General features: G+C 38.0%; 1 protein-coding gene across 1 annotated transcript in view; it reads left to right on the forward strand.

The window, feature by feature from the left end:
- The first annotated feature begins 3,227 nt into the window (after nt 1-3,227).
- Nucleotides 3,228-27,911, forward strand: part of LOC139129417 (uncharacterized) — a 41,308-nt gene continuing 16,624 nt past the window's right edge. Inside the window, exons 1-6 of the mRNA XM_070695051.1 lie at nt 3,228-3,290; nt 19,184-19,446; nt 20,629-21,916; nt 22,237-22,305; nt 22,573-22,953; nt 23,475-23,954. Of these exons, the coding sequence (XP_070551152.1) occupies nt 19,222-19,446; nt 20,629-21,916; nt 22,237-22,305; nt 22,573-22,953; nt 23,475-23,954 (2,443 nt within the window). The 5' untranslated portion in view covers nt 3,228-3,290; nt 19,184-19,221. The remainder of the gene's footprint in view (nt 3,291-19,183; nt 19,447-20,628; nt 21,917-22,236; nt 22,306-22,572; nt 22,954-23,474; nt 23,955-27,911) is intronic.

The following is a 27,911-nucleotide window of genomic DNA, read 5'->3' on the forward strand; positions in this document are numbered from 1 at the left end:
ATTTGCAACAAATATGGAGCCTCCAACTTGGAATTTTCCGAGGTAAAAAATGGTCAAAAGTTACAAATAATGGCCCTTTAATGTTATTATTCTGTGATGTTGCCCATTTTGTGCAAGAAAAGTTGCCTACCTGACCGTTCACGACTGACAGAGGGCGTGTCCCCCACCGGCATCGAAAAATTAGAGTGCAATGGTGCAATCTGAGAGGTTTTCAATTTATTTCGCACCAAAAATTGAGTAACCCCCTTCTTTCTTTCCACATTTTGAGCACACCCCAACTTGTAGCTTTCGATTTTTTGAGTGAACCCTCCTATTCTTCCGACCCCGAAGGTCCTAAATAATGACGACTCCCTTATTTCAAATACGCTCAATCAAGTCCCCCGCGGCTTCACGGAAGACCTGAGCGTGTGAACTTTGAAACGCATGCTCTGTAAAGCCTTACTCTATCGATGTGTATTATACAGTGCCTAATATCAAAAGTTTAACAATGCTCAGTGGCCCTTTAGTGATAATTACAATGTTGTCTGAAAGATGTACCTCTTTGAAGCGCCGGTCTTTTGAAAATTAACGTAAGGAGACGCCTTTATGTCAAAGTGTAGTGAGTACTGATCCGTAGATTGTATGTATTGATGACGATCGTGTCGTTACGCATTAGTGACAACGTTTATCGCCTCCCTATATACGTGCAGAGGTGGAGTGATTGCATCTTTGAAACACCGTAGGTGGTTTTAAAGTTAAAAGGTACGGACTTGTTCTCAAAATTTCCAGGGGAAAATATTTACCATTCTCTTTCAAAGGCAAGAGTAACAATCAGGGATCACATAGCAAATCTTGGGTACAAAGAAATAATTAAAACGATTTGAACTAATTATGGATAATTGGATAGTGACGTAATGTGGTTTAATATGCAAATGTAAGCTCATCTGTTTTTCTGTGTAAGTTATACAAGTTGTTTTTATGATCATGAGTAATTTTAATATATGCAGCATTCAGCTATAGGGCACCTAACACTTTTGAGAAATTTGAACAATACAAGGATCCAATGCTCGTAAATTAGTTCTAATCGAGTTAGATTTACTAATAAATCATCAAAATTGCTATCGCCCCTGTGTTAACTCTGTTTGAAAAACAAAATTTTCCATTTTCACAAAACTTTGAACGGTGAAAATATCATCTACTTCACGAGTACAGTCCCTCAATGAGGGCGCTTTATAGGACCAATGTACATCTTTGGAACAAACACACAGTTTTCAATATGTTTTGACAAGTCATCGGTGCATCAAACTATTATCGCAGCTGAGGGTTGTCGCAAAATATTGTATATCCTTCGACTGGTTGTGGCTGTGGTGAGTGTCTGTCACTTTTACAGATTCTTTAGACGACTGTACATAATGGTCTCCCACGCTTTTCCCCTATCGCCCATGCCAACTCACAAGTGAAAAACTCTGGTGCCAGACTCCCCCACTTAAAGGTACCCTACGGCTTACCCGTACCGAATGGTTTTGCCCAAAAATGCCCCTCTCCTCCTGATACCGTTTCAAGTTGATAAAAAAATTATTAAGGAGTACGAGACTGTTTACTTGACTTCGACTTCAAATTTAGTGTGAATACAACAGTCCAGGTAAGCCCAATTATTCAACCTGTCATAATAATTTTATTACCTCCCCTAATGCCCGCTGATAAACTATTTTATACAGAAATTCGCAATCAGACAAATTACAGTATTCCACTATCGCAGAAAGACTTAAAATCACGCGTATCTGTACAATGTCTAACTGCAAGGAGCAGTTTATAAATACCCTTTTCAGCATACAGCTTCGTGGCCTGCAACCTGTACAACGTAACACAACAGTTCATTTATTTGCGTTTCTGTCTGTGCCATCCATGCAGACCACGGGTTATCGTTGCTATAATATCAATCACGCTGGAAAGGACAGCTAAAGGGCTAGTCAAATAACCTCGTATAGCCTGTGTCGTTTAGTCAATATAATGACAGCGGCGATAAAGATTTACAACCCTGAATTCCTTACTCACCAAAAAACAACCTACTCTAAGGCTCATAAATTTGTGTGTAGCCCTTCAAAAGCCTTTGCTTGGACCGTTTCTTTTCATTCAGTATCGCTGATAAAGTTATAGCCTGTTATAGATTTTAAAAAGAACAGTGAATATAGGTGTTGTGGACTGGATATTTAGACAATTTCCGTCTTGTGTTAATTTAATTTAATTGTGGTTAGAAAAGAGACCAGCGACAGTGATTAAGTAGCTTCATTCAAGATGGAAAATGTGACCTCGGTGAGCTATGTTGGCCAAAAATGATAAATGGTACAAAACTTTGAAATAGGAATAGATTCCCGGATTGAACGACAGACAAGTAAACGCAGTAAAAGTTAGTAGATAGCAGTCGATTAGACTTACTTTCCAAATGAAAGATTGAGACGGTGAAGTGTGTGATGCAGGATTATGGAAGGAGAGCCAGAGATTAGAGGTCTCACGGGCAGGCCAGGGTTGTAGGCTGCCCAATAGGTAAACTTCATCGTTTACTCCCCTTTAAGGTAGTACGCACCTCGAAAGTGAAAGACTTAAAATTTGCTCAAACTTTTCACGCTTTACATTTGTCAGATTCAAATCAATGCTAAACCTTACTGTGTCGTTTCATGAGGAAACATTTCATAATAATCTGATGCGAATTGCAGTACATAATAAAGGGTTAAATGAGGTAATGACATTGTACATAATGGCAATGATGAAGTGATTTTTGTGCCTTTGAACTAGCTTAAGAAAATATATTGTTGTTTTGCTACCGTTAAAGACATTATTCTCTAGGCATTAATTTTCAAATTAATTTTGGTTTACCAACCACACAAGTATCTAATGTTTCACATAAAAGTGCTCGAGCAGACGAAAACTTCGTTTCTGAAAATTTGTATGGGAGGGCCGTATTTCATAAAATGTGAAGCAGGGTAGGGTCACATTTTAAACAGGGGCATTTTGGGATGGTCACATTTACATGGTGGACTACCGCCGATTGCAACTGACCCTCCCTACTCATAGTAACCGATAGATCCCTACGTTGCCCATAAAAAGCTACCTATCAACCTGGTCGATTGTTCCGCTTTGTGCTGACATTTTAACAGTGGAAAGGTCACTGACTAATATTGGTCCCACTCGCTGCGTGAACATCATTCTCCAGTCGGCCGGATCGTTAATTATTGATCTGACCAATACACTGTGTCGCCAAACGACATCAAGAGTAAAATCAAGTAACCGGCAAGCAGTTTTTCACCAAGCAGGTAAGTCGGAACTCTAGTTGTGCAGCTCGAGATACTTATAACATTTGTTTTGAGGTCCCAATCATGGTATCGTTATAGGTGTGGCTAAATATAACACAGAACTGGTCCATAAAGACAAGACACAACATGGTCCGTGACACGTTTACCATTTACAAGTTTACTAATTTGGATCACCTTATGACATATACGATGCAATGATATACTTATTATTTTGCGTCGAGAAGCAAACACAAGTCGCTATATAATTTGGTATTGGCTTGATTTTACGTCATCGTTGATGAATATCTGCTGACAGAAACGACCGTGTCCTAAATCAGGCAGTAGAACCTGTCTCAACTTAAAAATGTCAACGATATACACAAAACGAAAAACAAAAAAACCCTCCCTTGTTTTTGACTAATTGTCGACATTATGACCTAATCCTAGGCCTAGCATTGCGAGGTCAGGTTTATTCAAGTCCATCGTATTCACCACATTTTCTGCCCTGCATACGTCAGTAATCAATTATGCGACGAAAATGTCAGACGAAAAACACTCCATTGGTACTAAATTCCGTGGTGTTCTCTCATGTTTTCTCCTGACAAATATCATTTGGCAGCTCAGAACATCGTCCTTGATAAGCGTAAAGTTTACTGGGTTCTCCTTGTGACACGCAACTCTGCAAAAAGCGGTTGTTCTGTCGGTAGTTTTTCCCGTTTCCGTGATGACTGTCAAATGTCGCTGAATTATAATTCTGTGTTGAAGAGATTGCCTTCATGTATATGTGGGAACTGTTAAAATCACGTATGGACTTCATAAATTTCAAGACGATTGGAGACATCAACAGGTGGCTCGTGCCAGCATATTGACTTTAGTGCTATATCTGTCACATTCAACAGCTCCTGACTAAGGGAGTGGACAAAAATCACAGGATGTTAGGGCGTTCCTTTGCGGGTGGGCCATAGTTTTTTTGCGCAACTATCGCAACTGTAAGTGGCCGCGATATTGAGTCACCCAAAAATATCAAATTGTAGTACATGAGAAAACTGTGAATAATATATTTCCAATACAAAACTTGGTAAATCTGTGTATGTATAGACGTAAGATAAGAATCCCATGGCAGATAGCAGTGGATTAGTCGTAGTTTCCAAATGAAAGATTTAGACGGTGAAGTGTGTGATGCAGGATTATGATTATGACCTTGGAGGGCACTCTGAGCGTTCCGAAGGTATTTCCCCTATTTTGTCCATCACCGTTGAAAAACAAAAAAGCTAATGGCGACACGGCCTGATTGCATACAGATTCTATATGGTGCGCATTGATATGCTGTCAATGAACTTTTCATCAGCTGTGAGCTCACTGATTGGCTAAAGGAAACTTTTTACTATTCATATGAAAATATTTGATGCGGCGTACCGAGTTCACTATTTAACAGTATTTCCGCGACTAAAACAACAAAACCAGACACAAACAAACACGTTCCAGGACAGAAATCTGAAATATTTTTAACATGTGAACAAAATTGGTATTTAGAGTAACAAGATCAACTTTGATAAAAATTAGAATGACTGAAACTTCAAAATTGTACAAGAAATTGTACTCAGAGTCTGAGTACGGCTGTCAGATCTACAGTGAATGAAACACGGCGAAGCAAGACGCTGTTAAGAGTTGTTTCCTGTAGCCGCGATGTTAAATGTGAAGTTGAAGATTCCTCCGGTGATTTGAGTATTGGACAATAGCCCGGGTAATTGGTTTTGAACTTGCTGGCTACACCATAGCAAGGATTGCGAAGTACAGAATCGCCGCGTTGTCGGAGGAGCCGATATTAGTGTCACATTTGTCTTTACCATGGCCACACGGCTATCGCTTGTCGATGTGCTCGGTCACACCACGGCCCCCTATATCACAGTCCCTCTATCACGGTCTCTCTACCACGGACCGTAGTCACGGGTTGAATTTGTCATCAACCCCACTCAATTTTACTCATTTGCCGTTGATCTCCGTTGGCGACTGATTTGTGGTAACTGGATACCGAATCTAACTCATACTCTTCGTCGCTATGTTTCCTCACGCTAACGTAAAACGTAAGATTTTCGTCACGGTCGTGGGTAAAGCTGGACTTCGGGTTGTGTTTTCTTAACGGTGTTTCCGTTTATATATTTTTTGCAACCTCACGAGACCTTTGACGTCTTCGTCGAGACCGCAGCAAATCTTGCAGATGTCAACGTCTTGTCGTAGCCTTCGCCGGTACTGCTTTTATCGTAGTCACAGGTGTTTGTTCAGTCCGTGCCGAGATATTATTTCACTTCGATAATAAAATTCTGATTCCAAATGCTCGAAATAAATACTTTCTACCAATCGTAATAATTATTTTCTTCCACTGATATGCTCATACAATCCACTTCAATATTTATTGTTGTTCAGGAGCCGGCGACAGTATTAACCAATAGAAAGTAGTGTTTAGTGCATGGTGTTTAGACTGTAATAAGCTTCTTAACAAACAATGATAGTGCTCTCTGTACATTTACAAGCCAAACTATAAATGACGTAGCCATTGCAGTCATTGTCTCTTTTGATTTGAATACCCAAGTGTACTTCAGGTAGTTGATAAAATTGTCTATTGTGATTTGTAATCTCTTTTTAATTGCAATTACTTGAAATCTTGCATAAAAGTGATTATTTGTAAAGGTTAAAGCGTATTATTTGAAGTTCAAAGGTCAAACGAGATATTGTATGTCCGATACGGACTGTGGCATGCAGGGGTCACTATTTCTTGCGCATGAAATTGGGGAAAGCCACTATTTTTTTTGCAAAATCTTTTGAAGGGCAAATATTTTTTTGAGCAGCCTTATTTTAAAAAACACCGGCTCTCCCCCCTGTAATTTCTGTCCAGTCCCTAAACGACTCTTTGTCCAATATTTTTACATGATTTATGATCTCACGTGAGCCTGACTTAAATCGCCGTGTAAGCCTAAATTAATAATCTAGAAGCAAGTTTAAACATAAATATTGCCTTTATCGGCAGATTTACTTTCGTGTCAGCTGGATTTTTGTTTAAAACCATCACTATGAACAATTTAGAACAATAATCGCTCCATAATTCCAGCTCCGTTAGTAAAGAAACAAACCCTTTAAGCGTTTATATTCATTTCTCTTAGCTATAATATGGCAACGTATAATAACAAGCTATAAAGGAAACGCATTTTTAATCTCGTAACGCCAGACAAAAAGAAATCCTTTGATTTTCCTTGCAAAGCAACATAGACTCAAGCATGTTCTACGAATTACACCTAATTATTATGTGACAATCTATGTTTGGTGAAGATAAATCACCAGAGAGAATAATAAAAAAACAAACAGTTTAATCATTGTAGTTTTTCAATAATTTATTTCACTTTGCGACCACACGAGAACATCACCGCTGATGATGTTTTTTAAAAGAGACAAGTGACTGTAACTTCTGCTATTATCAATATTTTGTTCTGTACTTGGTTTCATGGTCTACTCATTTAACCCATTCGTCATCATTAATGAATACAGCTCTATCGTTTTCTAATTCAGAGTTTGACGCAGGGTAGGGTGAAAGGTAAAGCATTTCACATGACCGGTGTTCAGCTTGTTTTCATCCCTTGTGCATGTAGCTACATTCAGGTTTAATGATAAATATGCCAAGAATATCACAGCACTTACACAGCTGGTAGAGGGTACAAAATCAAACAAAATAACAGGACAGTGCTTTGCGGGTACCACAATAAAACAGAAATACATACAGAACTGTGATCATAAAAGAGTATAACAGAAACAGTTCGCTAGACTTCTTTGTGATGTCAAGGAATACACTGAATACTTGCATAAAGTAGCTCAGAGTATAAAAATTAGTAGTCTGCTGAAATAAGTCAAATATTCTTGTTTGTGACATCCAGAAAACAAATACTCAAATTTTGAATTACTCTACAATGACAGATAAACATAGTTTAGTGAAAGGTGTAATGCTTACATACAATCTCATGTAAATAAAACACACTGCAAATCAACTTCTGGTACAAAAGCTTACATCAGGCATAAACTTGATGTAACAGTGCATACAAAGATGTACAATGAACTTTATTTTACCCACAGACTACAGCGACGCAATGAATATTTCACGATTTCTAGTTACTGGCAGAATAGAGGTGGATGATCAGTATTTCAACATAATTCAAGTCGAACATCCCACACAACTTTTCATAACAAACAACATGCAGGAAAAAAGCTCGAAAATACTTAGAACTTTGTTTTGTGCGCACATCACTGTGTCTCCTTAACTTTATGGGGATGTAGATAGTAATTGTTTAGCATGTTCATTTACTTTCACGCCATGTTACGGTCCCTGTACAAGTGCCCATGCCTGTTTTTCCGCGAGAATCTGACTCTATTATTGTGTAATCTAAGTAATTTTAAATGATTACATTCAATGCAACTCCTCAAGAATAGCAATGGCATGCTTGAATCATTAGACTTGTCACTGATTTATGACTCGTCGTGCAGCAGCACATGATGATTGCTGGAAAAGAGGTTGAATAAATTGGCGCTCGTTTAAAATATCATAATTCGGGGAGTATTTGCTACTTTTTATAAGACTGGCCTCCTCAAACAGTCAAACAAATTTTGGAACAATTTTGAAATCATAACCTCGTATCTAGAAACAATTATTCACAATAATATTTTGATACTACCATGAAAGGTTCTGTTGCCGTACCGTATATATGCAAGGCAAGCCACGTAATTGCCCACTGCCATCTGATAAGAGCATTTCAGTTGTCGGCCACCGTGAAGCAAAACAAGTATAAATCAACCTACTGTATACACAGCAACTAAAACATTTGGTCTCCATAAGGTGAAAGGTCATATCGCGAGATCGAACATGGCGCCATCATTATGTCGGCATGTGGCTGGCACAATATAACGCTAAACGTGTTGGTACCTGTACTAGTAGGCATGATCGACGACGTCTGCCAAACCCTTACCAAGCTGTATCGATCGGTGGCTACGATGTAACCACTGATGACGTTGCCCTGCAAAAGATGAAGTTATAGCTATTTAATGCAGCTGCACAACTCTTTCCAGTCTTTCCAGGGTAGACTAATAGCACACAGCACACAACACTACGGAGGAAATAAAACGGTTCAGTTGTAGCTCTGCATGGCAGGGCTGTGAGGAAGATATTAAGGTGCTTCATTTCTTCACTGGCAACTTATACATCAAATTTGTTGGCATGACACCAAGGCAAACTGTATGCATTCCAATGGCAACCAACTGCGCACCACTTCTTGCTGATTTGTTTGCATATTCATGTTAAGCCGAGTTTATACAATCTTTAAATAAATCTGAATTTGACGGAATCGAAAAGCGTTTTAACAACACACACATATACACTGATGATCTTCCAAGTTTGAACAATGCCAGTATATAACAAATTATATGACAAGCGGGATGACTTTGAATTTCAAATGATTAAATATCCGTACTTGTCCATCAATATTCCATCTGTTCCAGCTTACGGTGTATATGTTTAACATTCCTGATATACTGTAGAGCTTGCAGTTCATATAAGACTTTCGAGTAAGACATACATCATTGGCAACAAAGTTAGTGAGGCAGAGCTTCTCGGAAAGTAGGCTTGCAAGATCGTCTGAAAAGTTCTATGGTAGATAAGGTTTGGTATGGTAGACATAGTTTCCAAATAGTTCCAAATACCAAATACGATATATCACTTATGCAACTGATACGTGACAGCATTCCTAACTTTGACGTGTAAAGTCATTTAGTAGCTTAACGGATTACTATGGATTTTGACACTTTTAGGCCATTCTTGACGGGTGTAGCATGCTAACAGGGTACGCCTACCCATTCCGGACATCTGGTACCACCACTTTTTTCTTATATAAGTGGTTCAAGATGGTCCTTCCAGAAATTGTCATTTTTTATTCATGCTACCAGGTAAATTTATTGACTTGTATGATTTGGATCAATGGGTTTGTCTTTTCGTCATATTCATAAAATTTCCACACCTTAACCTGACTACGACCACTAAATTCGTACCGATGTGATATATCATTATATCCACTACTACCTAAGTGCTTACAAAACTTTCCCGCATATCTACACGATATGAATGCCCACCTGCAGATGCACGGCTTATTTATAAATACCTTTTACGTGAAAAGCTTCGTTGCCTGCGGCATGCAAAATGTATAACACCAGTTCAGATATTTGCGTTTCTCTCGAGACCATCGATGCGGAGCGAGCAGGGGTTTACATATTAAAGATATTAATCACATAAGCAACGACAGAAACAGGATCATATCAAGTAACCTCGCAAGACCTGTGTGGTTTAGTCAATATAATGACGGAGCCGATTCAGCATTACACCCTAAATTCCTCATGCACCAAGAAACCTTCAAAGACGCTCGGTTATGTGCATATACCCACTCACCAACCTTTGCTCTTGACTATCCAATCTCGTAGGTTTTGACGGTTAAAGACATAGTCTGTCTATTACGCTATAGCAAAGTATGCAAGTGAAGTGATTATTTTGGCCATGCACATCTTTTGCAAGCTCAAACGTAATTGCTGTTTAAAAAGTCAAATCATGACGTTGTAGCTCTAATGCTTGAAGGGATACATTTAGCGGACGGTGTAAGCATACAATGACTTTCGGTACTGCAGTGTGAAAATAGAGAGGTTTAGTTACACGTAATTACGTGTACGTCTGACGGCGCGCAGTGGCGTACGCATATCCGTGCTCACGTGTGAATAGAGAGGTTTAGTTGTGCGTTCCCGATTATTTTGCTGCATATTTTTCTCAGAAACATGCGAAATTCTTATAATTTTTAAAAAAACATGAATTTCGATACGTGAGGACCACTCTTATCGTAGCTTGTTGTTGCCGATTTTCTTTCATACAGTTATCTATGTGGTTTGGATAGTTCTTTTTGGAGGCGTCAGACAAAAAGTGGAATGCGACTACAACATTTCGTTCATGTAAGAAAATTATGGCAAGTACTCCTTGTACAGTTGCAAACTCTACGAAATATTCTGATATCAAAGATGTTTGCTAATTTACAGTGATACCTTTTGATTTTGCTCGTCTAAGTTCGTGGAAATCATTGAGAAAATATCAAAAACACTACACGTAATTATGACTACGTGTACGCGACGTCTGGTTATCACGTGACAAAGATGCTACGCGTACTGATCGAACGTAATTATGTGTAACTAAACCTCTCTAATATATAATTTCACACGTCCCCTGAGAGTGCCAAGTGGACATGGCCCTAGTCTGTACGACATCGTGAGTTTGTTGTCAGGAGAACCATTTTAGATTTGTTAATGGTCAAACATCCCTGTTGTGAATATGAATAGTCTCCATGACAACCAATCATTATTTACTTCGTGCTAATCTTTCCGGCATAAACTGTGGGTGGGAAGTGATAACTATAAATCGAGGAGTTTGCGCGAATGTGTGGGTCAAAATACATTGCGACTATCTTCCATCATATTCCAATGCTGTTTGTGGAATCAAAAGTAAGAGTTTATTCACAATTAACAAGAAAAGGTAAACTTGCACATGCTTTACACGATATACTCATGTCTTAGCAATGCCAATAGAATTCATTTGATCCTAGATTTTCATTTTACTCAATACCTTCAGTTTTGAGCCAAAATTCCATTGAATTTGATACGTATGGGCAGATAGAAAAAAGATCAGACTGATGGCATTTCAGTATCAGGTCGCATGTATGACAAAAGGAGCTGACGACCACATTTAAATATTTTTATCACTGCGAAAGCTTTATTGCATATCAGACGATATCACTGTAACCACCATTCACCACTATGTCGACAACACAGATATACCTTGTCGCCTAATCCCGTAATCGCCGCCTTGTAATTAAGCTTTTTGACTACAAATTGGAATTTAAAAAAAAACGTACGACCCGTATAGCGTAGTCCGAGTGGAAAATTCTTCCCTTCTTCCCTCACCGCTACTGCGAATCCCCCTGCCTCTTTGCGTGTTGAAAATTTTGAGAGACGAAATTCCCCGTTATTACCTATAGCTAAAACGCGTGACTGTTTTACATTTTGTTAGTACTGCCCATAATTTTCAGTTGTAGGTCTGTACCTTATTAAAACGACGACATTGAAATCAAGCCTCATTAAACTTATAGTCTGGAGGACAAATTTTACACTCAAAATCGTTAGGGAAATACTCCGATGTCAAGTATTCAGTGGCCAAGCGAAACCTTCTTGTTCAAAATCAGCGCTTATAAGGCCAAACAAAAAAATATGTGCTGTTCCGATTACATGGTTTTAAAAAATAGGGTTGGTAGGTAGGGAATTTTTTTTTTTCATTTTTTTTTATTTCTCAATGTGCATTTTGTACGCGTTCAAACAAACTACCAGTGAACAATTTCCTCATGAAACGCACTCAAATTGAATACCAATATATTAAAATAAAATATTCATCAGTAGAATTGAAGTGTGTGGTTTATTAGACTGCCATGGAAATTGATATGGCTGAATAACAATTCTTTGACACGAAAGTGAACTGTTTATCTAAAGGTAAATCCTCAGCTTTTAGCAGTCACTCGCAAGAAAAAGCACATGCTTTACGTTGAAGTTGTTTGTAGCCTCGCCAACCTGTATATTTGTCTGTTGTACTTACAACCACGCCCCAGCAGCATCACTGGCACATTCAACTTGAATAGAATACATTTTACATTCAGAAAACCTGGATGGTGTTCCTCCAAAATTTCTTCGAATGTTCGGTTCTGTTTAACAGAAGACAAAAATCGACCTTCTTCACCATGATCGCATTTGCGAAACAAAATTGAGTACACGTTATGTCCATCGCGAGTCACCATTTTGTTTGAGACGAGGCCTGCTATAAGTAGGCATACCAGGCCCTTTTTTGTTCTCGGTTAAACTTACTTGAATTGTATGTTTTCTTGAAGATCTTGTCTCAGGATTCAAAAAACTGTTTGAATAATGGTTCTATCTTGTCTACTTCCAGGGTTACGATTTTTTTAGAATTAAAATATGCTCGATTTTTTGACAAAAGGTCAAAAAATTTCAACATATGGCTGAGAGTCATTTTGTGGGTATCCCTATGAAAAAATATAGTTGTATAATAACATTAATTCTCTAACTAATCTGCTTTAAAATACTTTTTGTGCAATATATTGTAAGAGTACGGTATAAGGAGCTTTTGTTTTCTTTACACAGAGACTTGAAAATGCCAAAAATTTTGTGAGACAGAGTTGAAAATTAATTGAAGGCACCATGTTACGTGTATACACAGAGTAATATCATAGACAGAGTGGCAACACTTGCAGGCCTTTTGTTCCGTGGTCGTCTCGGTAGACTATTGGCTTTTCATATTAAAATGAGCTTCAAAGGTGTTAAACGTTTTGGAGGCTTGGTTTGTGGTTGATAATTACACGAGATTATGCGAAACATACGACGAGATGGCATCGTACTGCCAGTCGCGTAGCAACCATAGTTACTTTGTGAGCTCATAGGCCAGAAACACTGCCTCACGCCAATCCAAACATAACACGCCAGCAGTTTCATAAACATGTCCTTTCATGGTGCACGTGTAAACGACAGTATGACTGACCGTAAACCATTGAGTAAAACCAGACAGTATCGATAAAAGACTTTCAAATTTGGTTCAAACACACTCATATATATTCATAAAAATATGAGAGGAATTTTTAAAACGGTAAACCCACTTTCCTGAAGCTCGAAACACTCCGTTTTCGCCAGCACATCATTCCGATCAGCACACCACACGACACAACAACACAAGCTTTGTCGAACATACTTTCGCTAAACAATTGGTGAAAATCCGAAAATTACCGAAGGGTGCATGTCGGCACTCTTCGGAAAAGAGAGCCAAGAGCTTCGTGAGGCGAGGCAAACATGGATTGCTTACGTAACCGCTTCACGCCTTAAACAATAGCTGTTGCCACTCTGTCTATGATATTACTCTGTGGTGTATACTACCAGTCAAAAAGCTATTTTTCGCCATTTTCAAACTACTGTAATTTTCAGAGTTTTTAAGCTAGCTCTGTCAAATTTTGGACAGTTAAACTTGAGTAATAACAATTAGATCTGTAAAATTTCTTAAGTGTTACATTTGAGAAATTCTGATATTCAAAAAACCAAAAATCATAGGAATATGAATAAAATAAGTCATTGTTCAACTGATCAACTCACAGTACAGAATAATCCCCCTGGAGCTGTCCTTTTTTACACAAGAATATTACTCCCCCCTAAAAAGCTGTCATCTTGTTGCAGTCAATTTCCTTTAGCATTGAAATCTAGAGCCAGGGTTATGATTTTTTCCTTTCCTTTCCTTAGATTTTTCATTCTCTCTTCATTTGCCCGTCTTTCAACTTGTCTTGTTTATCAATTCCCGATTCCTGCACTACCCCTATCTGTCATTTTCCCCAGTTTACGTTTAAGGTTGTTTACATACATTTATTATAATAATAACCATGGCATGCTGACTTTATTCCCATACCGGTACATCATTGAAAGAGTATTCATTTCTGTTGTCAAATATCATTTTGTAAATTTTGTGTAACATCAACAGATGAAAAATGAACACAGTTTAATGTTCGCAAAACTACAGTGGAATTTGATTGAGTGTCCGGTTTGCCTTGCAGAGCTCGACCAGTCTACATGTTGCTTATCATTAGAAAAGTAAACATTTGCAACAAATTCAGTCTTCGTCTTTGGTTGGTGTTAGATTACAGCGCGCAGCAAACGTTTCCCATACACTGTCTCGTCACGATCACTGCAGTCGTTTCAGCATGTCACTCACAACAAACATAACACTGCACTACATGCACATCACCAGTTTTCTTTTAGGTGTTTACTTTTAAATTGGGAACTTTATGAAGAAACAAGTAAATTCTTTTTTAAAAACTTTTCTTCTTCTCTCGATGTCAGCAATCACGGCAACAGTTCCTTCAGCATGCAGTCTGTAGCATTGCCAGTGCAGTCTACTCTATCAACAAGTTTGACACCATACAACACTAATATTGTCAACCAGAAAATGCTAAACTCTCCTGCATGAAACTTTAATCCCGCTTTATCTTTTATCTCAGCTAAATGAAACTTTCTCAATTGACACTTCTCTGAGCTACAAAAATAGACTTGAAGATTTTGCACATGCAAGTGCAATTCAAATAAACACGGTACATTTTGTGCCATTGAATAACACACCCAGTGTTTCTGAAATAATTTACAATATTTTGGCACTTAATTTCCCGGGCAACATCATACACGGCAACGGGTTAGCCTTCAAAATATTCTTTACCCAGTGAAGAAATACAATGTTCTACTATAATAAAACGCCCAGGGTCAGTCCGGTTGATGTTGAGGACTTTCCTCGAGATATAGATCCGACACTCGAAAAATATGCCAGTGAGTTTTGTCTGAGTTGTACCAAATCAAAGTACACAAACAGCTGAAAGAAAACTTTGATGATGTACTATAGCTATAGTGCGGTGTCAAGCTTGTTGTGCATGAGTGGCATGCTGAAACGACTGTAATGAGTGTAGACTAGACAGTGTATGGGAAACGTTCGCCGCGCGCGCTGTATAATCTAACATCAAAGACTCAATTTGTTGCAAATGTTTACTTTTCTAATGATTAGCAACATGTAGACTTGTCGAGCTCTGCAAGGCAAAACGGACACTCGATCAAATTCCACTGTTCCAGGGTTTACGTTTGAAAACAGCTGATTGTAGCGTTGGCAGTTGGGGCTGTTCAACGAAGTACGTACGTACGGCAAAATTCACGGTAAATTCCGAACGCACAGATTTTGAAACTACTCAGAACTGACCTTAACACACAGTTTTTGGTGTACGGGTTTATATTGTAATGATAGAATGACTATAAAAAGTAAAATTGACCAAAATTTTGCTCGATTCACTATCACAAAACACTTCCGGGTTTTCACTTGGCCTGCATGGCCGCGCTGTGCATGGCGCGGTTCGGAAATGACAACAACAAGGTAAATGAAAGATTACATCAAAAAAAGGCCGTGAAAATGCTTCAAACTTTCCACAAATTTAATATAACAGTTGCTGTTTGGTATACTAACTCCGATCACTGAAAATTGTCCCTGCATTTTAGCGAAAACCTACCCACAAAACGCCGTTTAGGCACTGAACAACATACTGTAACGAGCCATTCCATTCTAACATAGGAAGTAGTGGCCTGAGAAATGTGCGTGCCGCAGTACGGCACGCTGCAGCGCTGTATGGCGAAAAATAATGCTGGATTTTGAGCGCCTAAAATGACACGATATTTTTTTCTTTATTTTCAAAAAAATCTCATGGTAGAACGAGCAGTTGAATTGGAATTTTTTTATCGATAATTTTATTGAATTAGACCCAACACTTTTTGAGATACAGCAGTTTGAAAACCGGACACCGTTCGGTGTGCAACAACTGTCAGTGTCGATGTCATCATGTCGCAAGTTTTCATGAGCGTCTGGCATCACTTCTAGAAGAATGACGTATTAGTTCTCGCGTGATTCGCGCGATTTGTCATAGTTCTCGCGTGATTTCATGCGTTTCACGTTTTTTCATACCGTTATTTTTACTTCCGGGTTTACGAGGCTCTAAAAAGTCTAGGGTCGGGGGGTTAAAATTGGGTTGGGTCGGGTAATCGGAACAGCACATATTTTTTTGTTTGGCCTAATCAAAGTTGTTATATTAGGCTGTATCGCACATCCCAAGGTTATATTAGGGACTACATGTGGCCATCGTCTCTGTGTTAACTCTATGGATAAAAAACTAAGACGTTGGAAAGTTTTCTCACACCAAGAGCTTGAAAATGACCCTACAAGTGGTATATTAGAAATGAATTGTAGAAGTTAGAGAGTCAAAATATATGTCCCCGAGGTGCATTCTACCTTTATCAGATGTTGAAGGGTTGTCCACATTATCTCGGGTCAGGTACTGCTATAATCAAACAGCACGATATATGCATAAATCTTACAAACATCAATAGTTGCTTTGAATCGACCGTACCAAGCTGTGCCGGTAAAAACATGTTGAGTCTTGTACTATGTCTGTCAAATTCGACAGTTCCATACACAATGTATGACTACTTATCGATATCATGACGTGACCTTACAGCTTTTCTGATTAGGACACAAGCTAAATCTGTTGTGAGAATCACGAATCAATTTTGACATTAACGGCAAATTTACACTCATGTGATACGTATGTGAGGGGGACATGAAAGTTTTGCTCGGCACATTCGGGCGGACCTGAAAATATTTTGGTCATTTTTTGACAATTTCAGATACCTAGTTTGGTAGGTAATTTAATGAAAAATGAATAACAGTTGTATGCCGTCCAGTGGTTGCGATGTTAGTAATAATTAAACAAAATCTAGAACCATTTTGTCGCATTTCATGACTTTCATATCGAAAAAAATTAAGAATTAATGATTGCCATTGAGAAAAACAACAAGTGGGGCTTGTGACGGGGCAGATGCTGCAACTGATAATGATAGTGTTTTCAATATTTTTATGCAATTTATCAAATACAGTTTCTCCCCGTCTTGCTACAGCATGCTGCAACAAGCAAAATTTAGTTTGTCAACAAAGCCTCTATGTAAAACACTATAATAATGAATTAGAGTCGAGACTGAAAGTCGTTTGGCAGTTGTACAAATGCACAATACAAAGACACAGACTGTGTTTGCAAGTTGAATAGAGGACAGCTTAGCATTGTGTAGGGAGAAGAACAAGGACGCCGTTGTATGAACTGAAAAAAAATATTGTCAAAGTTATGAAAGTTAATACAAGAACTGCCTATACGGGCAGTGTCACCAGCAGTGATAGAGATAGCTCTGATGCTGATGTAGTTGAAGAAGACTTCGGGCCGGGTCATATGACGCTCTTGAAAGTGAAACATACTTGTACACCAGATCAGGCCGCAATGAATACATTGTCTATAGAGTGCAACAGAGATGATGAGTCGGTATCTTAAACTTGATATTTTCAACATTGTATTGTGTATCCACATCATTTTTGGGGTTACATTTTTAAAATCATGTTGAATCGCTTTAAACTTATTTACACAGACTGAGTATTAATATGCAGCAGCCCCTGGTATCTTGACATGTATATGAGATGCAACTGGCACCAATATAAGTGTAAATAACGCACGATTTTGTAGATTGTGTTAATGGGCTGAATACTGCAGCTGAATATTTCAACATGATAAGATGTAAAACAAGAGATTTGTGTTAATACAAAAAGTAAATATATGAAAAAGTAACAAAATTTTATTTTTGTTATGTTATTTGTTTAAGGGCGTATGATCAGAAAAAATGTTGCTATTGTTATACCTTTGCATTAGGTATTTTTGAATTTTGGTATATCAGGATTATCAAATATTTTAAAAATGGGGTCGCCATGCGTGACTTTCGAAAAACGTACGACGAAAAGTCACTGTTTTTCACGAAAATCACTTAAAATCAATATATAACACCATTTATTTTTCAAGTTTATTCAGTGAATGATGTATTTACATTCTCATGCTACATTGACACAAAATTACAATTTTAAACAGTAAAGATTCCAATTTAAATGAAAAAATGTATGAATGTGGAATGTTTTATTTTTCACCTAAAAATGTATGAAGTGGAATGTTTTATGTTTCACCTAATTTGAATATTTTAAACCCAAAATTTCAGAGAATAGATGTTGAATTAGATGATATATTTCAACGTTCCAGTATTGTCAATTTTTCAAACATTTAAAGTAGCATCTTCGTCATGAATGTCTGCATATACATCTCATAATTTGTCTTTTCTGCGGTAGGTCGCCATGCTCTATTTTTTCTCTACCTAGCAAAGTGTAGCCAGGAACTCGCAATTTGCATACTTTCTCATAATTGTCATTTTGATGCTTTTCATTGTATCATTGGCCCAACAAGATTAACTTATGTTGGCTTAGATTGTCAATTAATCTAAAAAGTCCACTGATGCATTCAAAATGAATCAATTTAAGAACTTACCTCAGGAAAATGGCTTTACAAACTGCTGAAAATATATCTATAGCCACTACAGAATAATTTTGTGCGTAAAAACAAAGTAGTTTCGAACATCTGCAAGCAGAAAAGCGTAATACATGTTTATTTTTCCTGCCAGTATATTCCTTATAAATATGCGGCTATATAAGAATCTGGGGGACTTGAAAAAGTTCATAATATAAAAAGATGATTTGAATTTTGTCTCCAGCTTGCCCGATAGCTTTTATGTAAGCCAATAGGTGTCTACGTGTAGATTGTCTCAAATGCTGGTGAAAATGTCAGTTCAAAATTTATTAATTTTGGTGAAAAAGTTATTTCTTTATAGATGTAAGTCGAATAGCTTTCGAATTGGATATGTTGGTTGGTCGGGTGGCTTCACAAAGCATATCTACGAGGCACGACACAGCTTTTGACATGTACATTTTGGGGCAAATTTTCCTTGAAATCCTTACCTTAGTTAAAAGCATTTGTCCAATAAATTTCAAAGTTGGCTTGTCATGTTCTAGAGGTTGACCTATATCAATTACACAACAATGACGACAAAATGTCATATGTGAATGTTTGACAAATTCCCCCATTTTTTGCGAATGAAATTTTCTGTTACATAACCTTTTGGCCTGATACTTAAGTAGCGGCATACGGGCGTTCAGTTGACGATGACTCCGCCAGGATAGTTAAATTGATAAAAAATCAAGTATTTTCACAAATTTTGTACCAGTGTTTCCGTTTTTGTCTGAGCAATTTTGCTGGACATTTGTTCCATTTGTTCTTATCCGCTTAAATGTATATTCTTGTACATTTCAGCGTGCTCAATTTGAATACGACAGGGCAGCAACGTCAGAATGGAAGACAATATACCGAGAGGAAGTGGACATACTCCCGCTGATCAAAATGCTAAGAGTAACAGTAGAGATAGCGATGTTGAATCTAGTCACTCAAAATCAAAATCAAAGGCAAGTCATAATATCGACCAAGAGCGTTATCTTTTCCCTAGCCTTTTAAGTTCAGGATTTGGCAAAGCGTATTTGACTTCGATGCCTTCGCTGGGTGACTTGGTGCCGTACGTTGTAAGTTCGAATCCGATCGAGAATTTACAGAATTTTCTATTCCAAATGCATACTTATGAGTGATTATGTACATAAACATCCTCTCCATGCAAACCTTATGAACATTTTTATCTGGTTTTTTCGTCTGGTAACTCATACAATGCGGTTCATTACAATTACAAATCGCTTCTCACTCACTCACCCAATGGGTGTGAAAGTCACCGACATCTTACGTGACATAGCAATATGTTAGCATCTCAGTATATACATCAACACCTATGTCCATATCCACTACATCAATAACACGTAAGGATAATTTCAACATCTATAACAATGTGCTTTTATGAAATTCTGGTCCACACAACATCACCACCACCATCCTTGTCAGAAGTAAAATAGCAAGTTGCGGGCAAACAGTACGCCAAAATCATGCGGTGTCAGCAGCTGATGCACAGAATGGTCATAGTTTGATATTTGGAAACTCATAGAACATTGAACTTAATAATATGGTTAATTTTCTCGTTGATCTTGTTTGCTGATAAAATTTGGAATAAAATGGATTTTGTTGCCACTTTGTTAATCATACTGATGTCATTGCATGTACAGGAAAGCCATAATATTGGGTTCATAGCTGTAAGTATTGGCCAAGTATTTGGAACAGTACTGAACTGTGCTCTCTTCTCGCTATAAAAAGGAAACAGTGAAGCATTCGACACCAGAAATTAAACGCCTGAATGCACTTGAAACCCAATTAAAACTAAATCATCATTAAAACAATTGTCCAATTTTATCAGCAAATAAACAAATGGACTATGCCAATTACAGTTCCATGTACTCAATGTTCGATTAAATTTCGTGTGGTTTTCGTCGCAGCTCAGTCAAGGAACACGGTATCATGTTGTCTTATGCGCCATGGGATCGAGCAAGCTATTGCAGGAGTACACCACTCCCCAAATCAGTTTGCTCCTTGATATAACCCGACATTGTTGGAATGTAATGTATTCTCAGTAGTCTTTTTATCATTTTTAAATTGTTTTATTTTTTTCTTGCTGTAACGTCTATATATTTCATATTTCTCTTTAATACTGGCCAGAGGCATTAAATAAAGATAATGATAATAAGCACTTGATGATAGATGCAATGCGCTATAAGCAGGAGTTATGGATTTAGTAATACTGGAGCAACATATTTTTCTCATTACAGAAATTGGAGGAAAAACACACATCGACACCCGCTGCTCTTATTGTAGTCGAAAGATGGGGAGTTCCTATTCTTGGTGGTATTCCAGTTGCCTTGTATTTACTCATAAATCTGTTGAAATCGTTAGGATTAGTAGTATATTGTACTGTTCTGGAAGCTGCTGGATACACTCAAAGAGAAGCAGCGCGTCTTGGAATACATCTTGTTTTGCCAAAATTAAAACGCCACTATAAAACTTCAACCCCAACGTCCGTCTGGCTTGAGGGGCATAGGGCGTTCTACCCTCATTTAGAAAAGCTATCAAATCTAACGTTCATTTTCGGTTTTGGATTAGTAACATCTTCAGTTGCTAGTGACATTAAGGAAACCATATTTGACAAAGCTAAATTTGGCGTAATTAATGTTTGGTGCCCGAGTACCATTACCAAAGAAACATTAGATTATGACGAAGAAACATTCGAAAATCGGTGCACACTACTGGACAATGAAAACCTGTCTGCCGATATTATTCTTTCCATTGGGCCTATGGTGTTTGATCATTTCAAGTTCAGGTATCAGGATCCCGATTTAAAACATTACCAATTATTGCCAAGGCCGTGTGAAATATATTTTGACCTTCCATTGCCAACAAAAGATCTATTACCAGACGAAATTCGGCATTTTGAAGTTCTGTCAATGTTTGAGAAGACTGTCATTAACGAACTTTCTCACAATGATGTTCTTCAAGAGGCAATGAACCTAATGGCGAGTTCGTATGACGGCGTTGACGACGATCCCCCGAAGTGGACAATTCTATGCACGGAAAAATCAAGCGATAGGTTAATTAGATCACACTTAGATCCACACTCAAACTTGAACGTGTGCGTTAAACGACTGAAGTCAACAGATTACATTCATGAACTACGTTATGCACACATTTTTATCGTGCCACATCGGTCAGTTGATTTGTTCAGTCTGACCATCGCCGCCATGGCTTGCGGAAAACCAGTAATCGTTCCTGCCATGTCAGAATGCGATATATTTATTCGGAAACACTTTCCAACGTATCGAGATAGGATGGTTGTTGACATGCGTCGTGGACCACAACCGTTACGCGAAAGGATAGTACATATCCTCCAACACTACACTGTATACATGAAGGCAGCATCGGAGGTCCGGTCTATCCTACAAGAAAAAGTTGCGAAGAAAATCGGTGAAATGAACGACGCCTTGGTTAATGAAGTCACTGTACATTTACAGCCACTGCAAGCATCGACTATACCTTGCCATAGAGATACTAGTCTGTCCGACGGTAAGCTTGTCAAATAATTTATTGCACCTGATGACTGGTTTTTACTCGAAAGGGCGTTCATTGACTGAAACATTGAAGCGTGGTCCCCATTATATATGATAGCACTTTAGGACAATAATCAGCACTAATCCTGTGTAAAGTTAATAATATTAGGCACTAAAAAGCCATCATTTGATGAATGAAAACTGAAATATTATTTAAAGTCTCAACTTATATTACAATACCAATTTCATCTGCATAGGCAAGTCACAAACAGCTACAAATCAGAGTTTTGTGAAAACCTAAATGTTTTGTGACATTTACGATATCCTTTTTTGTAGTTGGCATTGATTCATTGGCTACTCGAGCATCCAGGAACAGCAATGTAGCAAATCAAATACGCGACGTTGGTGAGTAACTTTCACAGTAACACTATATTTTTCCAAAAGTTACAAATGTTTAAATGCATATTTACTTGCACGTGTGACCCCAACAGGAGAACTGCATAGCACTGATATAGTAAAAAAAAAATAAAAAAAAAAAAAACAAAACTACACTTACTTATCTATGTCATTCTTATTTTGTAATGTCACGTCCATCAGTCTTTATAAAATATCGGTGACAGACCTGCATTAGTAGCACAAATAATACCTTTTGATAACTTCCTTGCGTTTCAGGTACACTCAGTCTGCAGATCAGTCCTTCGTGTGGCAATGCTATGAACGGTGCGTCTATGTCTGACGTAGAGGACGCGTTTTATCGAGAGATGCAACATCGACCAGAGAATTTAAGTCAATTTATGAGTGATATCCATGATGACATTGTTATCGAGAAGGTAGAAAAGGGTTGCCTGCGCTACGTGATGAAATGTGGATCACTAGAAGCACTGGAGGCAATATGGAGCGAATACATCAATGAGCGACTGGACAAAGCCATTCACTCTACAATCTTAACACCAGTACTACTCAGTAAGATTCAAGCTCACTACCTAGCCCTTGATATCTACATTCCAGTACAGGAGTATTTACTCTGTAGGAGGGAAATACCGCTATTGACAGGTGATTGTACATTTTCAACACTTATCCCCCAACTATCAGTAGCGGGGAACTATTGGACGTAACGAAATATGTGTTCAGATATATTCCATAACCGAGAGAACGTTTTGCGCCACAAAAGCAGACTTACGGCGCTACAAAATATATTGCTCATGTGTTGCTAGTAAAGAAAACAATGAACTGATCGCACGGCTAAAGGGATATAGTCGTCGGAACTGCGCATGTGCAAGTTTCTTGTTTACAAACAATGTATTTCGTGCACGGTAGCAAGATGTTGCTCATCATCATAGCTGCAACATTTAAATTATACGATGATAAATTGTGACAGACATGTTTTAACTGTCATCAATCACAATTGTGCCTTGGATACATTGTTGCCATGGGTCGTATGGGTCCCATACGACCTTTGAGCGCAGTTCCGACGACTATATCCCTTTTTAAATTGTGGTGACTAAACTACTCTAGCACATTCTTTAACGCAAAAGTTTTCACCACTTGCTGACAACAACTTTCAATTTCTGCAGGTTCTGTGACGGTGCCATCTCGTCGTCATAGCATTGGTGCAATGTATGAACCTACAGCTGTTCCTCGTGGCCGTATTGCACAAAACGGTACAGTGGACACTCTAAACCTGGTTCTGTCACGGATGCAAATACATGACAGCCACCCTCACTCAACGTTGTTCAGTCGAGAAGACTTTCGTGTTGAAGAATTGCATTACTACAAATCAACGTTCGCCAAAACACATGGCAAAGTAACAACAGACGTCTATGTCCAAGAAGCAAGGCTCATGGCATACCTGAGCAAAAGGGACAAACTTGTCAGGCGTTTCAGAGTTAAAACAACACGTATCGAGAAGACGGAGAATGCAACAAAATCTGACTTCATCCAGCTAAAGATAGGGACCACAAAGTACAGCCGTCAGAAGAAGGTGGAATTGCGCAAAGACAAGGAAGTGTTGACTTTGTTCAAGTTGAAGGGTGAGCTAGGACGCGTCACTGAAGGTAAGCATAGCTTTTATGAGAAGAAACAACACTCGTTAGGGGTGGACCATTTGATATCCGGGCGGGGGACTTGGAATTGGGGGGGGATCCGAGAGGTTGCCTTTTAATATCCATCAATGTCGACGTGCCCTATTTACGGCCCAACCTTTGGTCATGGCAATTTCGTAACATATGAATTCACTTCATTTCATTAGTGCCCTGACTGACCAGTATTTTAACTGACACTTTTGCTGTTGTTTTACGTATGGAGTGTTTCAGTTTGAAACATTAAGTTGCATAATTCATTTTGTGCATCTGCTGCAGTTTCTAGTCCTTTCACCTGAACTACTTTTTCTCATTTCTTACGACTTTATGCCAAACACTTGCAATGCAAAGTGGCGAGGGTTGGACAAGGGTACTAGAATTTGACAGAATTAGATCTAATAGACTTATAAATGGCCTAATAATAACTTATGATTTAGTTTGTCAATCAAAGCATGTTATCGGATACACCTGTTACTATCCAAATAGATGCTGCATTTTTAATGAATAGCGATACCCTGAATTCGAACCAATAATTCATATAATCTTTTGAAACAGAAATACCAAGCACTTCTGTAGCATGTACATATACTGAAGCTTGACTTTGATTTTTTTGCATTAAATTGCATTTCTTTGCATTTTTTGTGAAAAATATATTTTACATATTTGGATAGTAACTTGTCTCTGCTGACATGGCGATGATTGGAATTAAGTACATTTTCGATCAGATTCGGAAATCAGTTTGTGTCTTATGTATTTTGAGTCTTCATGAAAATTATGTTTAAAACACTCAAAATGGTGTAAGATTCAAAATATCGGTATCAGAAGGGAAACTTCCAAAAAAAAATCCACTAATTGGATTAATTTTGTCATTTCAGTATTCAACTACCTCATGATGCATTTGCAGTCTTTCAAATCCTTGTACCGCATGATTTTAGCCTGCTGCCTAGAACAAACTCAATCATAGTGGTAATGGTTTTCTTATAAATTGAAACGTCGATGACTTCTTATTTGCCTCCATAGGTAATTTTGCTGTAATAAAAGAATTCTTGTATTTTCTTGCCAACTTCCAGATATTCTGAAGCAGATGCTGTTTGCCTTATTCAGTTTTTGCATGTGAACAACAATTAATAGCATTCAGCACACGTATTCGCGTGGAAATATTACTCTCAGACGGGAAATAAGAACAAAAGATTACATAATTTATGCAGTTAAAAATATAGTTCTTTTTGAAGCAGGGAGTAAGAAATAATGTTCAAGAGTCAATCCTTCACCCCCATATACAGAATGGTCCACCCCTTAACGTGTTTAAAAGTGGTAGGGGTGTGCGGCCGCACATAAAAAACCCGGGGCCCATTTTTAGACCTAAAATCTCGTTATTTTGGGACCCCATTTTAGTTCTGTCCAGCTTCTAAAATTATCAGTTATCTGCAGTTACAGTCTGACTGGTGATTTTTAAAATTCTATACTACAAGAAGCCTCGTCGTTCGTTCATAAGGCAATGGTAGTTTTCCCATGGTCGACCTGTTATGATAGTAGTAGTAGAGCTACTTTGTTTCGATATTTTCTATTGGGCAAAATTCTTCCGTATATGGAGTTTTGACCAATTAGTGACAGTGTTTTAAAACAGAGTTTATATTTACTTTGGCTAAAGCCAGGGGGTCTCTTTAATGGTTCCCCTGCCATACAAAAAGATATCGATGCTTATAGAGTGCAGCTCAAACTCTGCAAGGAAGACGGGAACTGACAGTTCGAATTTGTTCTTGTGTGGCACTCAAAAATTGACCCCATTTTAGACCCTGGTTTACTGTGAATTGATACCCCCGTTTTAGACCAAGCTGCTGAAATACCCACCCCATTGGGCGGCACGTATACATATTGGCAAGTAATTGAAGTACCCCCAGGGGGATTAACTTGCTATCAATTCAATTTTGCCACTTAGCTGTAATGTTTGGTGTACAATGTAGCGGCAGGTATATCCAGTCTCTGCAAACCGTTATGTATGTATGTATGTATGTATGTATGTATGTATGTATGTATGTATGTATGTATGTATGTATGTATGTATGTATGTATGTATGTATGTATGTATGTATGTATGTATGTATGTATGTATGTATGTATGTATGTATGTATGTATGTATGTATGTATGTATGTATGTATGTATGTATGTATGTATGTATGTATGTATGTATGTATGTATGTATGTATGTATGTATGTACGTACGTACGTACCTACGTACGTACGTACGTACGTACGTATGTTGTATGTACGTATGTTCGTACGTACATTTCACATTACTGCCGAGGATAACACGAGAAGCAATTGATGCTTATTTCCATTGTGGTCCTCGATGTTAAAAAAGACAAAATGACGGATTTGATTTTGACAAGACGGCAATTGTTCTGCTTGATGTATTGGAATACATGGGAAAAATGTCATGACAATTATGTTTTTTAAAAGTGTAGATAGATTATATCATTCATTAAAATCAGAGAAACATTCTTGACATTAAGTGGTCTTTTACTCCTTTTTTGAATACACTGATTGACTCACATTGTCTTAGTGACAAAGGTAAACTATTCCAAATTACGGAACCTGTATAATTAAAGGAATTTATGCCACAACCTTTTACCCTTGGAATGTTGAAAGATGCAACACTATTTCTTGTATTGTAACAGCTTATGTATCTTTGTACTTGATTTCTCATGAAATCGGGAGCATGGTCATTGAAGATATTATGCATATGATTAAGTTTAAGTTGGTTTACTCTCTGTTCAACAGGCAACATACCTACTTGACGGAATTCGCCCGGCCCAATGTGAGCTCTAGGCGGGACATTCAACAGAAATCTGATAACTTTATTTTGAGCCACTTGTAGCCGTGATTTAGATCGTTTTGTAAGCCCAGAGTACCATGCAGAACAAGCATAATCGAAGTGACATTGAATCAGCGCCGAGACAAGGAGCTTCTTTATATCAAGTTTAAAATCCCTTGCATTTCTGTAAAGAAATTTCACATTTTTAGAACATTTACTGACAATATCATTTACGATGGAATCACCCGACAGCGACTGATCTAATTTTACTCCTAAATATGCAACTTGCCGCTTTGACTCAATGTCAGTTCCACAACACTTGACCTGTAGTTCGTTTGAATTTTTCAACTTTCTTTTTGTTTGACTCGGTTTTACCGAGATGCAAAGACAGCTTGTTGTCAACTAACCATTCCTGAATTGTCTCCATTTCAATACTCAACGCCTCCTGTATTTCATTTATGTCTTTGCCAGATACAAACAACGCCGAATCATCGGCGTACAATAGAATCTTACACTTAACAGCTGCTGGCATGTCATTTACATAAATTAAAAATAAAAGCGGTCCCAGTATTGACCCTTGTGGCACACCACATGAAATACACTTTTCAGAGGAGATGATTCCATTTACGTCTACCACTTGCTTGCGATCAGTTAAATAGGACTTAAACCAACTTACTGTGACACTGTCAAGACCCACTGCTCTGAGTTTACGTAATAAAACGTCATGATTTACAGTATCAAATGCTTTCTGTAGGTCAAGCATAACCATGCCTGTATAATTGCCCTGATCACACTCACGCTTGATAACATCATAGAGATGAATCAAACAGGTGTCAGTTGAATAATTGGGACGAAATCCAGACTGCAGCTCATACAGCAAATTGTGTTCAACAAGGTAATCATTTAACTGATCAAAAACAAGCCGTTCCATGACCTTAGACATAATGTTAAGTACAGATACTGGTCTATAATTACCAACTTCAGTTTTACAATTTTTCTTAAACAGAGGAACTACTCTAGCCACTTTAAGGTCATGGGGAAAAATACCCTTAGACAAAGATAAATTAACAATATGACAAATTGAACTTGCAATGACACTGGCACCATCTTTTAAAA

The sequence above is a fragment of the Ptychodera flava genome, chromosome 3 (assembly GCF_041260155.1).
Source record: "Ptychodera flava strain L36383 chromosome 3, AS_Pfla_20210202, whole genome shotgun sequence".
NCBI classification, from domain to species: Eukaryota; Metazoa; Hemichordata; class Enteropneusta; family Ptychoderidae; genus Ptychodera; species Ptychodera flava.